At 49.3% G+C, this 13,373-nt stretch overlaps 1 protein-coding gene across 1 annotated transcript in view; it reads right to left on the bottom strand.

The window, feature by feature from the left end:
- The window catches only part of LOC131195101 (uncharacterized), a 49,797-nt gene that overhangs the window by 29,303 nt on the left and 7,121 nt on the right, over positions 1-13,373 (bottom strand). Inside the window, exon 4 of the mRNA XM_058176730.1 lies at positions 2,266-2,407. Within this exon, the coding sequence (XP_058032713.1) occupies positions 2,266-2,407 (142 nt within the window). The remainder of the gene's footprint in view (positions 1-2,265; positions 2,408-13,373) is intronic.

Genomic DNA, 13,373 nt, shown 5'->3' with positions numbered 1-13,373 from the left:
CCCGGGCCTGTTATCAGATTCGGAGTCTGATAATGAAGATGAACGGCGCGTCATGCCTCCAGCCCCTGGCCCTGGCCCCATGCCTGGAGAGGATTCTAGGAATGAACAAACAAACCTGATAAACCTCACTCTTACAGCGTGTGAGCAGGAAGCCAGCCATGTGCTGGAATTACTGATAGCAGATCCAGCTGAAGAGAATTCAAAGTAGGAGGATCCTCACTTCCGGAGATCTGAGAGGCGATGCCAGCAGAAGGAAGGGAGGGGCAGGCCGGGATAAATGCTGAGTCATGGAGCCACACTCCACAGCCTATATAAAGGACCTGCTTTTGGCATTCCAACCTTGAGTCAAGCAAAGTCTCATCTAGTTTGCTGAAGTCACTCCTGCCTGCCCTGAGAAACCTCGGAGGAATTTGGCAAGCTGCAGAGGCTTCGTTGCCACGTTTGATACGGACTTCCTAGACCCGGTCATCGGAGGGGGAGGGGGACACAACAGGGTGACATGATAGCAGTATTCCAACATTTGAGGGGCTGCCCCAAAGAAGAGGGGGGTCCACCTATTCTCTAAAGCTCCCGAGGTCAGGAGAAGAAGCTACAGATGGGAAGTCATCAAGGAGAGAAGCAACCTGGAAGTAAGGAGAAACTTCCTGACAATCAGTGGAACCTCTTCCCTTCAGAAGTTGTGGGTGCTCCAACACTGGAGGTTTTCAGAAGTAACTTGGACAACCATTTGACTAGGATGGTATAAGGTCTCTTGCCGTGGGCAAAGGGTTGGACTAGATAACCTACAAGGTCCCTTCCAGCCCAAGGATTCTATGATTCTAACGACCCGCTGACTCTTCCTGCAAGGATGGACGGTGTCTGCAGGGGGTCCTGAGCTCAGACCTGGAGCAAGCAAACCAAGCATGGGCCTGGCAGGGAGTGACTCAATGTTTGTTGCCCTGGCAACAGTTAATGTTTACAAGAACCTGGTCACCGCTTCCCCCCTTCTCTCCCTGCCCTCCCCCCGCCTCCTGCTCCTGTCCCACCACATTCCTGAGCCATCGCAGGGGTAGGTGGGGGGAGGGTCACTGAGGGCAAAAGGAGGGGAGAGACTCATGGTGCACTTTTGCTTTCAAAGCAGGCAAGAATCAGAGTCCTTCTTCCCGCAAGCCACCCAAGCCTCCTTCAAGAGAACCGGAGATCCAAACCAGGTACAGGAGAGACTCGGGGAGTCTGTTTGGACAGGATACTGCAGGAAGCCCCTCTCTAGAGCTCCAGAACCCATGGTGCCCAGCTCCTTCTATGACTGGAGTCGGCCTTAAATCCCCCTGGCACCCACCAACTCCACTTCTTCCACCCGTGGAGGTGGTATGCAATCTGGTTGTCCCCAGAAGTTTGAAAATATCGAGTTTGAATCCTAATTTTTAGTAGGGCAGAATGTGGAAACTATGAGATGCCCAACAAGAATACTCATATTATCAACATTTCATACAAAGGCAGTCCAGTTTGTCTTGGCTCCCTAACTCCTTTCTGCAGGTGGACCTCGGCCCAGCTGAGCCTCATCCAGTCCAGAAGAGCCCAACTGCCCTCAGGATGGCTCAATTGCCACTCCACACCTTGCTACTCCTCCCTCTGGTTTATCTGCCAGTGACCGGATGAATCCTGGAAGTTGAAGGATCCCCAGCTACTCTACTTCTGTCTGAGCAACAGAGGAAGGTTGATCCTGGAGGAAGGTTGATTCTTGACTGGCAGTCCCTGAGACTGCTGGTTAAAAAGATCAGAAGAGCAGCTGATGGGTACAAAGACCGCTCCAGGCCCCCCGTGGGAATTGTGTGCATACTTGCCCTGAAGCCACCAATGTGGTCCTCTCTGGGACTCTAGGTCTCACTGGGGCTGTTGGCCACCAGGAGTGGGAAGGATGAGGGTTTGGTCCAAGGCGGCCTGCAAGGGACCAGGCAGAGGAAGATCCCTATGGAGCTGCCTCCATCCTCAATTTTACAGTTCTCAGGTGGCTTCCAATGTGCCCTTTGGTGCAACAAACCCCTTAGAGGAGCAGGAATAGGACCGAGATGGAGAGGAAGAAGAGGACACACAGAAGCCTCACCAACAAGCAGCCAAGAAGAACCCAGACTGCCAAGGTCTCAGGGACAGACACTCCTCACCTGAGTGCCAGGAGAAGGTGACCCTGACCAAGCAGCACGGGACAGCCCAGGTCTCCTCCGCTTTTGGCCAATCACTGTAACTCTTTCCCCCACTCTGTCCTTCAGGCCATTCCCCAGGTCTTACGGCAGGGCAGAAACTCTGGTCAAAGAGGTCAAGATGATGGCCATGAAGGTGTGATCGGAGGTCCACCTGAGAAACAGCTGGAGCTTCGATCTCCTCCTTAGGACCACCTTGCTCTCTGATCATATCCTGCAGCGCCCCCCTGCTGCAGCAACATGGGATCCAAAGGGGGCTGGCTGTGGGTCAAGCACACAGGAAACCCCCCTCTCTTCCCCAGACTAGGTCACTCAGGCCAGACTGGGAATCTCCCTGCCTCCCTCCCTGCACCCAGAGTGGGTGGGACATCTGCCGTGCACTTCAGTGACCTGACTCTCCATCACCTTCCTCCGTCAGATGTCCTCCAGGTGTTCTGGGCACTGTGACTCCCAGAATCCACAGACTGAATGGGATGGAAGCATTGACTGTGCTGGAACAAGTGTGCCCAGAGATGGGTGGGGAGCCCCTTGCCCCAGCCTTCATTCATCGCTTGCAGCAGTCTTCCCCAGATCCAGGGGCTTTTAAAGGGCTTAGAGCTTGGTTGCTTTCTTGCAGACGTTTCCCTACCCAAACTAAGTAACATCATCATCATCAGGTAGCACTGATGATGTTCCCTAGTTGGGTCATGAAACATCTGCAAGAAAACAGCTTAGCTCAGAGGGCACCAAGGGTCCTCCAGTTCAACCCTGAGCTACAAAGATGCAAAAAAAATCCAAGAACCCTGTTCCCCCCACCTCCCACCCAGGCCTCTTGCACCCCTTCGGGCAATCTGCACTCACCGTCTTCAGCTGAGATCATCCCCAGCAGGATCACCGCGAGCGGGAGGAGCATGGCCTTCATGGTGCTGCTCAAGAAACCAGCCTCCTTCCAGGCTAGCAGAGCAGGCATATAAAGGACTCCTTCAGGGTGGGGGTGGGGGGCAGAGCATCAGGGGAGGGAGGGAGGGAGGGAGGGGCAAGGCCAAGGTGTACTTTGCTAATGACTCACGCTTCGCCCCCCTCCCAGAAGCAAATCTTTTCATGCGTGGGGCTGGCAGCCTTGCCCGAGGCGTTTGGGCCCCAGACACGCAACCTCCTTCTCCATATGCAGCCACAGCCACCTTCGCCATCTGATGCGTCTGCAGAGTTTGTGTCAATAAAGTTCTCACGCTGGCAGGCTGCCCGTAGCAGGAATCGAGGCACATTCTGCTTCCTCAGTCTGCAGAGAATCCCTGGGGCAGCACGGGAGCCTCCCTGCCCCGCCTGCCCAGAAGGGGGGCTGCACCGTTCCCCAGGAGGACTCGTGACCTTCACCCTATCTTCCCTGCCTCAGCCGAGCTTGGAGAGCTTTCCCTGGCTTGCGTCCTCTCCATTCTTCAGATTAAGAGAGTTGGAAGGGACCTTATAGGTCTTCTAATCCAACTCCCCTCTGCCCAAGCAGGAGACCCTACACCATTTTCTGACAGATGGCAGTCCCGTCTCTTCTTGAAAGCCTCCAGTGATGAAGCTCCCACAACTTCCGAAGGCAACTTCTCTTCCATGGGTTGATTGCTCTCACTGTCAGAAAAGTTCTTCTCATTTGCAGCTTGAATCTCTCCTTGTTCAGTTTCCATCCATTGTTCCTTGTCTGGCCTTGGGGTGCCTTGGAATATGGGTTGCCCCCCCTCCTCTCTGTGGCAGCCCCAACTATTTGTCTGAAATGTGAGCAGGGTTTGGACTAGAAAACCTACAAGTCCCTTCCAACTCCTCTGTTATTCTTGGCATCCATGTTGAATTGAGATACCAGATGTGATTCTTACAAGACCACGTCTAACCTTCCTCTTGGAAAGATCTTGCCTTGAGTTGTCCCAGTACCCCAATGGGGTGCCCATCACCTGTGCCTCATAGAGTCCTAGGGCTGGAACAAACCTTGGAGGTCTTTTAGTCCAACCCCCTGCCCAAGGCAGGAGACCTTATGCCATCCCGGTCAAAAGGTTGTCCAGTTTATTTTTTGAAGACCTCCAGGGTCGGAACACCCATAACTTCTGGAGGCAAATCATTCCACTGGTTAATTGTTCTCACTATCAGGAAATTTCTCCTTAATTCCAGGTTGCTTCTCTCCTTGATTAGTTTCCATCCGTTGCTTCTTGTCCTGTTCTCAGGGGCTTTGGAGAATAGGTGGACCCCTCTCTTCTTTGGGGCAGATATTGGAAGACTGCTATCAGGTCACCCCTAGTCCTTCTCTTCTTTGGGCTGAACATGCTTAGCTCCCTTAGCTGTTCATCGTACGGTTTAGCCTCCAGACCCCTGCTCATCATTCTTGCTCTTCTCTGCATTCTTTCCAGGATCCCAGCATCGTTTCCCTCCCCCACCCCTCCAGCACGCCCATCTTCCCTTCTATATGATTTCATCTTAATGACAGGAATAAACCTTTTCTCCACTGTTTGGAAGATTGGTTATGACTGTCCTTCAGGTTTCGTGCCTCATACTTTGAGCTGTTAGGCTTTGCGGCTGCATTCAGCCACGGTCATCCTTCCCAGAAAACTCTTTTAAGGAGTCCAAGAAGAAAAGTGGTGATTGGTAGCTGGGCGATGTGCCCTGTAATGCAGGGATGCCCAATGGAGCAGGCAAAACCCATCAGAGGTCAAGAGATGAAGCTTTCCTCCCTGGGCGGAATGGGACCACTTGTCGCGGCCAACACAGTGGGACAACTCACTGCGGGATCATGTAAAAATTCTATTTCATTATTTAAAATAAATATTTTTTAATTTTTTTTTGCCATTTCACATTTTACTGTGTCTCTCTTTCCTGATTGCTTATTTGTACCCTATGACTATCCTTAAGTGTTGTACCTTGATGAAGGTATCTTTTATGTACACTGAGAGTATATGCACCAAGACAAATTCCTTGTGTGTCCAATAAAAATTTCTATTCTATTCTATTCTATTCTATTCTATTCTATTCTATTCTATTCTATTCTATTCTATTCTATTCTATTCTATTTTCCTTTTGCATTCTTCCTTTAATGATTCTGTTCTATTATTTCTTTGATATTAGCATAACTCTTATTCTGTGGCCAGTTGGCCCTGGCAAGTTGTTTGGCTCGGCTGCAAGAATTTGCACCAAGGGGTTTCGGTGTCCAGAATGGCTTTGGGTCCCATCCATCCTTTCGGTGCAGGCTAAAACAGCCCAAGTCCATCCATTATGACCAACTCAACTGTGGTGGTTTGCATGCCACAGCAGAGTCAGGATTCTCCTGGATCTCCCCTTGCATGGCTGCGTGGTGACACCATAGCTGCATGTCCCAAAGGTGCTTTTCAAACGGCAACTGGACTTTCTTGGTTTTTGTCCTGAAAACGTTTTGCTTCTCATCCAAGAAGCTTCTTCAGTTCTGAAGTTCAGTTCTGGACTAAAGAAATGTCTTGGATGAGATGAGAAACGTCTTCAAGGAAAAAAAACCAAGGAAGTCCAGTTGCCTTCTGGAGAATCTCCATGGACACATAGCTGCATATTGCAAGGATGGGAAGACCAGAGATGGCATGAGGCCACCACACCACCATGTCTGTCTCCATGCAACACAAGAGACCAAAAGGAACTTGAGTCTGCATGTTTCGGGAGACCTTTGCAAGTTGGAGACAACAAACTTCACGTTCTGCAAAAATACTTCCTTTGGCCCTCATGTTCCCTTAGGCTGGATTTAGAACACAGCTTGTGGTGGGATCACAGTTTATGAGTCTACATGAGATCTGGCACGGCAGGTGTGAAATATCCCTGAATATTTATGATCAGCCTTCCCAGGATAAGTAAAGCCAGGCCCTCCCGGTGGCTTCCGGCAATGAAACCAACGTGGTTTATAGATTCTTTATAGATCTCCTATAAAAGACCTGGAAAGACGACAGCATAAAAACAGCCTGTCATTGCAAGCACCAGCTTGACTTTTTATCGGGTCCTGTGGACACTCCATGGAATGGTATCTCCATTCTTCCACCTAAATTACTTACTTTAATCCTTCTACTGGCTGGTATCTTCTGTCCAGCATATCATGACTGGAAGACTGCATCAGAATAACAGGAATAACTGAGTTGGAAGGGACCTTGGAGGTCTTCTAGTCCAACCCCCTGCAGGAGACCTTATACCATTTCAGACAAACGGCTGTCCAGCCTCTTCCTAAAAGCTTCCAGTGTTGGAATACCCACAACTTCTGGAGGCAAGTTGTTCCACTGATTAATTGTTCACATGGAGTTCCAGTCTTGCTTAGGGATATGATCAAAGAGGATGCAAATACACCACACTTGGTTTTTATTAGGACAGAGGGAGGCAAAGTAAAGAGTGAAAAAGGAAGCTGGCAAGGAAACCATAGGAATCATTGAACGATGTTTGTCCAATTTCCAGAGTTATAAAAACTTCTCAACTCTTGATCCTCCCGTTTAACGGCTTCAGTAAACTTGGAACTGCTGCAATCTCTGAGCTGGAGTCAAGTTTTAAAGAAGCGATTGGACAACCATTTGTCTGGAGCAGTAGAGGGTCTCCTGCTTGAGTGGGGTGGGTGGGGGTGGATTAGAAGACCTCCAAGGTCCCTTCCAACTGTGTCGTTCTGCTCTTCTGCTTCTCTTTATTGACTGATTTTGGGGAGAGCTTCTGAATAGCAAAGATTCTGAGGGGTCCCTGGTGCTCTCTGAGCTTGCTCGTTTTCTTGCAGATGTTTCATGACCAAACTAGGTAACATCATCAGGGCATTTTGCATCAGCAAAGATTCTCTCAGTGATGTTCTGCAGTTCCTCACTACCGCTCTTTTATAACCTGCAGTTTCCTAGGTCTATTCCAATTACAAGAAATCCTTCAATTACAACCATTTGTTTAGTTTCCATTTGGGGTTACAATGGCACTGACAGGTTTTTCACACTTACGACCGTTGCAGCTTCCCTCGGGGTCACATGACAAAAATTCGGCCCCCTGGCAACTGGCTCGTATTTATGACAGTCAGAGTGTCCTGCGCTCACATGATCCCTTTTTTACGACCTTTGGACAAGCAAAAGTCCACCAGGAAGCCAGATTCACTTAATAACCGTGTAACTAACTTAACAATTGCAGGGATTCACTTAACAACTGTGGCAGGAAAGGTCGTAAAATGGGGGCAAAACTCCCTTAACAACCGTCATGCTTAACCAAGGAACTACTGAGGTCAACTGTTGTCATAAGTCAAGGACTACCTGTAACTGTGACAATCCAAACTTTTATTCCGTCGTGATTACGCTTAAAAAGAAATTCCAAATAGCCAGTTTCTAAAGCCAAAATATTTGGATTTTATGGACTCCTAAAGTGAACCTTTGCAAAACTCTAGCATGACACACGTTGCTTGTATCAATACTCACCTGAAGCAATGCACAGTGAGTGATTTTCTCATGGCGCCTGGCTAATAAAATTCTGCTAAGGTCACTTGGTTCGTTGTTATTGTTTACTTTGCTGTACACCACCCAGAATCATGTTGTTTGAGTTGGGCGGCCCCCGTAAATCCATTCAGTAAATAAAGTTAATCATTTAACAAATTCCCAGGCTGGCCTGGCCTTCTACCATCTGCCTGCGTGGCCTTTGACGGTGATTCCAGGAGATTATATCTCTGGGGCAATGCAGGGCTAACTGCAGGGCTCTCTGGGTCCCAAGCAAAAAGTTACAGAGCCCCAGTTACAGAAGAAAATGGGGCCCATCTGATGTCTCCATAGCAGCAAAACTTGCACAGGAAGGTCAAGAGGTTGAGTAGCCAAGTTTCCAAGAGAAGCACTTTGAGGTCTTCTAGTCCAGCCCCTATTCAAGCAGGAGACCCTATACCATTCTGGACAAATGGTTGTCCAATCTCTTCTTAAAAGCCTCCAGTAATGAAGCACCCACAACTTCGGTTCCACTGGTGAATTGTCCTCACTGTTAGGAAATTTCTCCTGAATTCCAGGTTGCTTCTCTCCTTGATTAGTTCCCATCCGTTGCTTCTTGTCCTGCCTTCTGGTGCTTTGGAGAATAGCTGGACTCCCTCTTCTTTGGGGCAGCCCCTAAAATACTGGAAGATGCTATCATGTCACTCCTGGTCCTTCTTTTCTCCAGACTGGCCAAACCCAAATCCTCCAACCATTTTTCATTTTATATTTTTCGGCCTCCAGTCCCTAACCATCTTTGCTCTTCTCTGCACACTTTCTAGACAACCATGAGGTCTTCAGGCAAGGTGCCAGGAGAGCAATCTGGCCCAAAGGTGCTTTTTAGAAGGCAACTGGAGTTTCATGGTTTGTTTTCTTCTTGAAGACATTTTGCTTCTCATCCAAGAAGCTTCTTCAGAGAACTGAAGGTCTAGTTGCCTTTTGAAAGGCACTTCTGGGACAACCATGACCTGGATGATGGAGACTCTCCATAGATGGAGGGCAAGCTGAGTTCTGCTGGGCTTGTCCAGATGCAGCGGACACCAGTGTGGGGAGGAGGATGGAACAGGCAAGGGAGCTGCAGCCCTACAAGTCAAGAGATGAAGTCAAGGGCTGTTAGCACCTTGGAGAGCTGCTCTAAGTCCTTGAAGGATCCCACTCCCCTGGCTCCAGCTCTTGAACTCTCTCTGAGCAATGCTCATGGTTTAACAGCTGCCTGCAATTACTGCAGGTTCAAGCCCCACCAGGTCCAAGGTTGACTCAGCCTTCCATCCTTTATAAGGTAGGTAAAATGAGGACCCAGATTGTTGGGGGGGCAATAAGTTGACTTTGTAAATATACAAATAGAATGAGACTATTGCCTTACACACTGTAAGCCGCCCTGAGTCTTCGGAGAAGGGCGGGATGTAAATGTAAAAAAAAACAAAACAAACAAACAAAAAACAACAACAACAGATTAACAGAGTTGGAAGGGACCCTGTAGGTCATCTAGTCCAGCCCCCTGCCCAAGCAGGAGACCCTACTCCATTTCTGACAGATGAAGTCCAGTCTCTTCTTGAAAGCCTCCAGTGATAAAACTCCCACAATTTCCGAAGGCAACTTCTGTTCCTTGAGTTGTTCTCACTGTCACAAAATTTCTCCTTAATTCCAGGTTGAATCTCTCCTTGATCAGTTTCTTCCATTATTCCTTGTCTGGCCTTCAGGTACCTTGGAAAATAGCTTGACCCCCTCCTCTCTCTGGCAGCCCCTCAAGTCTTGGAAGATATTATCCTGTCTCCCCTGGTCCTTCTCTTCACCAGACTAGCCAGGCCCAGTTCCTGCAATTGTTCATTTTATGTTTTAGTCTCCAGTCCCCTCATCATCCTGGTTGCTCTTCTCTGCACTCTTTCTAGAGTCTCAACATATTTTTGATAGTGTGGTGACCAAAACTGGATGCAGTACTCTAGGTGTGGTCCTTTAGAACTGCAGAAAAAACAATTGCTACCAACCTGCCTTCCATTGAGGACCTGTATACTGCACGAATCAAGAAGAGGGCCGTGAAAATATTTACAGATCCCTCACATCCTGGACATAAACTGTTTCAACCTCTACCCTCAAAACGACGCTATAGAGCACTGCACACCAGAAAAACTAGACACAAGAACAGTTTTTTCCCGAAGGCCATCACTCTGCTAAACAAATAATTCCATCAACACTGTCAGACTATTTACTGAATCTGCACTACTATTAATTGTTTCATAGTTCCCATCACCAATCTCTTTCCACTTATGACTGTATGACTATAACTTGTTGCTGGCAATCCTTATGATTTATATTGATATATTGACCATCAATTGTGTTGTAAATGTCGTACCTTGATGAATGTATCTTTTCTTTTATGTACACTGAGAGCATATGCACCAAAGACAAATTCCTTGTGTGTCCAATCACACTTGGCCAATAAATTCTATTCTATTCTATTATAGAGGCTTTATAAAGTGGTATTAGCACCTCCCGTGATCTTGATTATATCCCTCTGTTAATGCAATTTAGGATTGCGTTGGCTTTTTTGGCTGCCACCACACACTGTTGGCTGGTTGCCCACTAAGACTCCAAGCTCCCTCTCACAGTCACTGCTATTAAGCCTGGTTCCAGCCGTTTTGGGAGAGAACCCAAGGCGCCTATATCTATTGGTCCTACCTATGCTTTCTTCTCTGATGGTCGTTCTATGACACTGCTGACCCCATGAAGCTAAAAGGGTGCTGACACCATGGGAGTGCACCATGGGAGATCTTGCAGGACATCCGTGTGCATGAAAATCTGTGGCTCAGAACTTCCATGCTGGACGTTCTCCCTCCTTTCAGCCGAGCTTGCAAACCTGCTGATGCCACTTCTGGAATCACACACGGTTCTTCAGTTTTGACATTGGTGTGGGGTTCTCGTGTCTTCGAACACGTTACATGAGGCCAAGGTCAGAGAGGTCACATGTCTCTGGCAGGAACCGGAGCCAAGATTTTGGCACGCGGTGCTTCTGTATAAACAACCTTGTGTACCTGATGCTGAAAGGTGTGTCTCTTGCGCCCAAGAGGGAAAGGGGGCCAGCAAAGCCGGGGCACTCCCAAGGAAAACAGAATGTGGCAAATTCCAAGGGGGGAGGAGGGGGAGGAGACCTGAAACAACCCAAGAACCCAGAAGGTCACCTTCACAACCATTCCGCTTCCATGTTTACACAAAGACAAACAGCAGCTTATCAAGATTGCAGTAATAAACACAAGAGGGTAGCATTCCCAGAAACTGGGGGAGAAGCCATTGGTCACTCTCACCTCCACAGCCGAGGGGCATCAGGTGCCCATAAGGGCCAGTGTAATATAAACCCAACTATCCAAAGAAGTTGGCAGCTGTTCCTGAACTCTGAATCTACCTCTGAAGGAGACCTTCTCCCCCCTCCATCCACCCCCAGGCAATTCCTCTTTTCTGGCTCCACCAGACTCTGACTTGGGGGGGAGGGAGGAGGGGGCACTAATGCAGACTTTCACTTCCGTGCACAGGTAGTCCCCAGCTTACAACCACAATTGAGCCCAACATTTCTGAGACAGTCGTTAAATGAGCTTTGCCCCTTTTTTACGAACTTCCTCGCCATACTTATTGTTAAGCGAATCACTGCAGTTGTTTAAGTAAGTCGCACGGTCGTTCAGTGAATTCCCCATCGACTTTGCTGGTCAGAAGGTCGCGAAAGGGGATCACCTGACCGTCATAACGATGAACCAGTTGCCAAGCGGCTGAATTTTGATCACCCGACCAAGGCCCTGCTGCAAAGGTGTGAAAAACTGCTGCAAGCCAATTTTTTCATTGTAATTCTGAATGGTCACTAAACGAATTCTTGTAAGTTGAGGGCTACCTGTTGTTTCCTTGGGCCTCTTGCTCTTCTTTCCAGCTCCCTGTTGTTGTTGTTTTTTAAAAAGGCTTGGGACTCCTTGGGGGAAGCCCCTCAAATGGGTCTCCCGCAACCCACAGCCTTAAAGGGTCCCTTCTCTTCCCAGGACCAGGAAGCCCCGGCCCTGCGCGGGACGCCCTCCTTTCCTCCGCGCCCCCCACCCGTCCCCTCCGGAGGTGGAGTGGACTCCTCCCGCAGCATCGCCCCGTCGCGCCTGGCTGGAGCCTCCCGGCGGTCTCTCCCCGTGGCGGCGGTGTGTGGGGGAGAGAAAAGCGGGGGAGGAGAAGGAGGAAGCCCTTGAGGATCGGGGGGAAATCCGCCAGTCTCTGGTCGGGGAAGGCTGAGTCGGAGTCTCCGCCTGCGGGAGGGGCTGCGGGGTCCTGGCCAGCCCTCTTGCTTCTTCTACCCGGAGTCCGCTCCAGCCCGGGTTGCGGGGCGCTCCTGCTCCCTTGGAGCCCCCACTTCACCCCCCTGGCCGGTGCCGTCCGGCTCTCCTCCCGCACCCCCCTCGGGGCCCCGCCGGTCTTTTACGCCCTCTTGAGCTCCGGCTGCCTTTGCTCTCCGGAACAAAAGAGACCATGAGATGATGATGATTGTCATTACTTCGATTTATATGTTCGTCTCTGCGACCGTCACGATTCCGGGCAGCTGGCAACAATTCAACAACAACAATAGCAGACGGCAGGAGAACAAAGGACGGCAAAGAAGAATAAAGCAATTTTCAGAAGAATTTTCTCCCCAAACGACTCCTTGCAAAACAGCCTTTTGCTCGCTTTTCTGCAGAAGCCGTGTGTGTGTGTGTGTGTGTGTGTGTGTGTGTGTGTGTGTGTGTGTGTGTGTGTGTGTGTAGTGGGGGGGGCAGGGAAAGGGGACCCTTCCTCTCTTTCTCTCTTTCAAGGGGCACTCAAGAGCATCCACTCCTTTCTGACTGGGAGATCAAGAACAGGGTCTGGAGATGGGACTCCCCCATTTTTCAGCAAAGCCTGTAATTAAACTCAGGGGGGCCCATAGAAAAATGTTTCTTTCCTGGTTGCTCTCAAGTGGTCTTGGGACCCCTTTCTTTCTTAAATATTGATGAGGGGTCTGGGTTTATGTGGGTTGTATCTATCAACATTTCCTGGATTATTTCCTGAAATGAAATCAGAAATGTCAAAATATCTTTTTTTTAGACTTCACAAACGCCCCCTCCCTGCTCTGAAAACGGCCCTGGAAACCACCATCATTCCCCGGCCCACCCTGTGGGAACTGCTGGGCTAGGAATCTCCAGGAGAACAGTGAGCACCGAGAATTGGGGTGTGCAACTGGGGGGGCAGCTCAGACCCCAAATGCAAGACGATGGCACTTTTCCATCCAATGTCAGGTTCAAAACGAGAGTGGAGGATGTCACACCCTTAACTGTGCAAGCAAGCCCTTGTAATGGGGAGAAGGTAGGTAGAAGGACCCCTTCTCCAGCCCAACCTCCATTCCCTTCACCTGGTACCACTTGGGACTTTTGGGCTGCAGGGAGGATAAGCCAAGCCTTGGTTGGATTTGAACCGGCAATCCCAAAGGCGCTTTTTTAAAAAGCCACTGGACTTTGTTTTTCCTTGAAGATGTTTCTCTTCTCATCCAAGAAGCTTCTTCAGTTGTGGCTAGATGGTGGAGGATGGAAGATTTATACTCCTTGCACTCATCTGGTCATTAGGTTTTCCAGCTGGTAGATGGGAAATGGAGGAATGGATAACTTTCTGGCAAGCTGCCATTTTCACGTCTGAACTGGTTCATGCAAGATGTAAGCTGGATAGGTGGTGTGTCTCCCTCCTGGGTTGCCTTCAAAAAGCGGTTGGACCCATTCACAACAGTCTTGTCTCTTCAGGGCTCTCG

This window comes from Ahaetulla prasina, chromosome 3 (genome assembly GCF_028640845.1).
Source record: "Ahaetulla prasina isolate Xishuangbanna chromosome 3, ASM2864084v1, whole genome shotgun sequence".
NCBI lineage: Eukaryota > Metazoa > Chordata > Lepidosauria > Squamata > Colubridae > Ahaetulla > Ahaetulla prasina.
The sequence above is the reverse complement of the archived record's forward strand: the minus strand, read 5'-3'. Positions and strand labels throughout refer to the sequence as shown.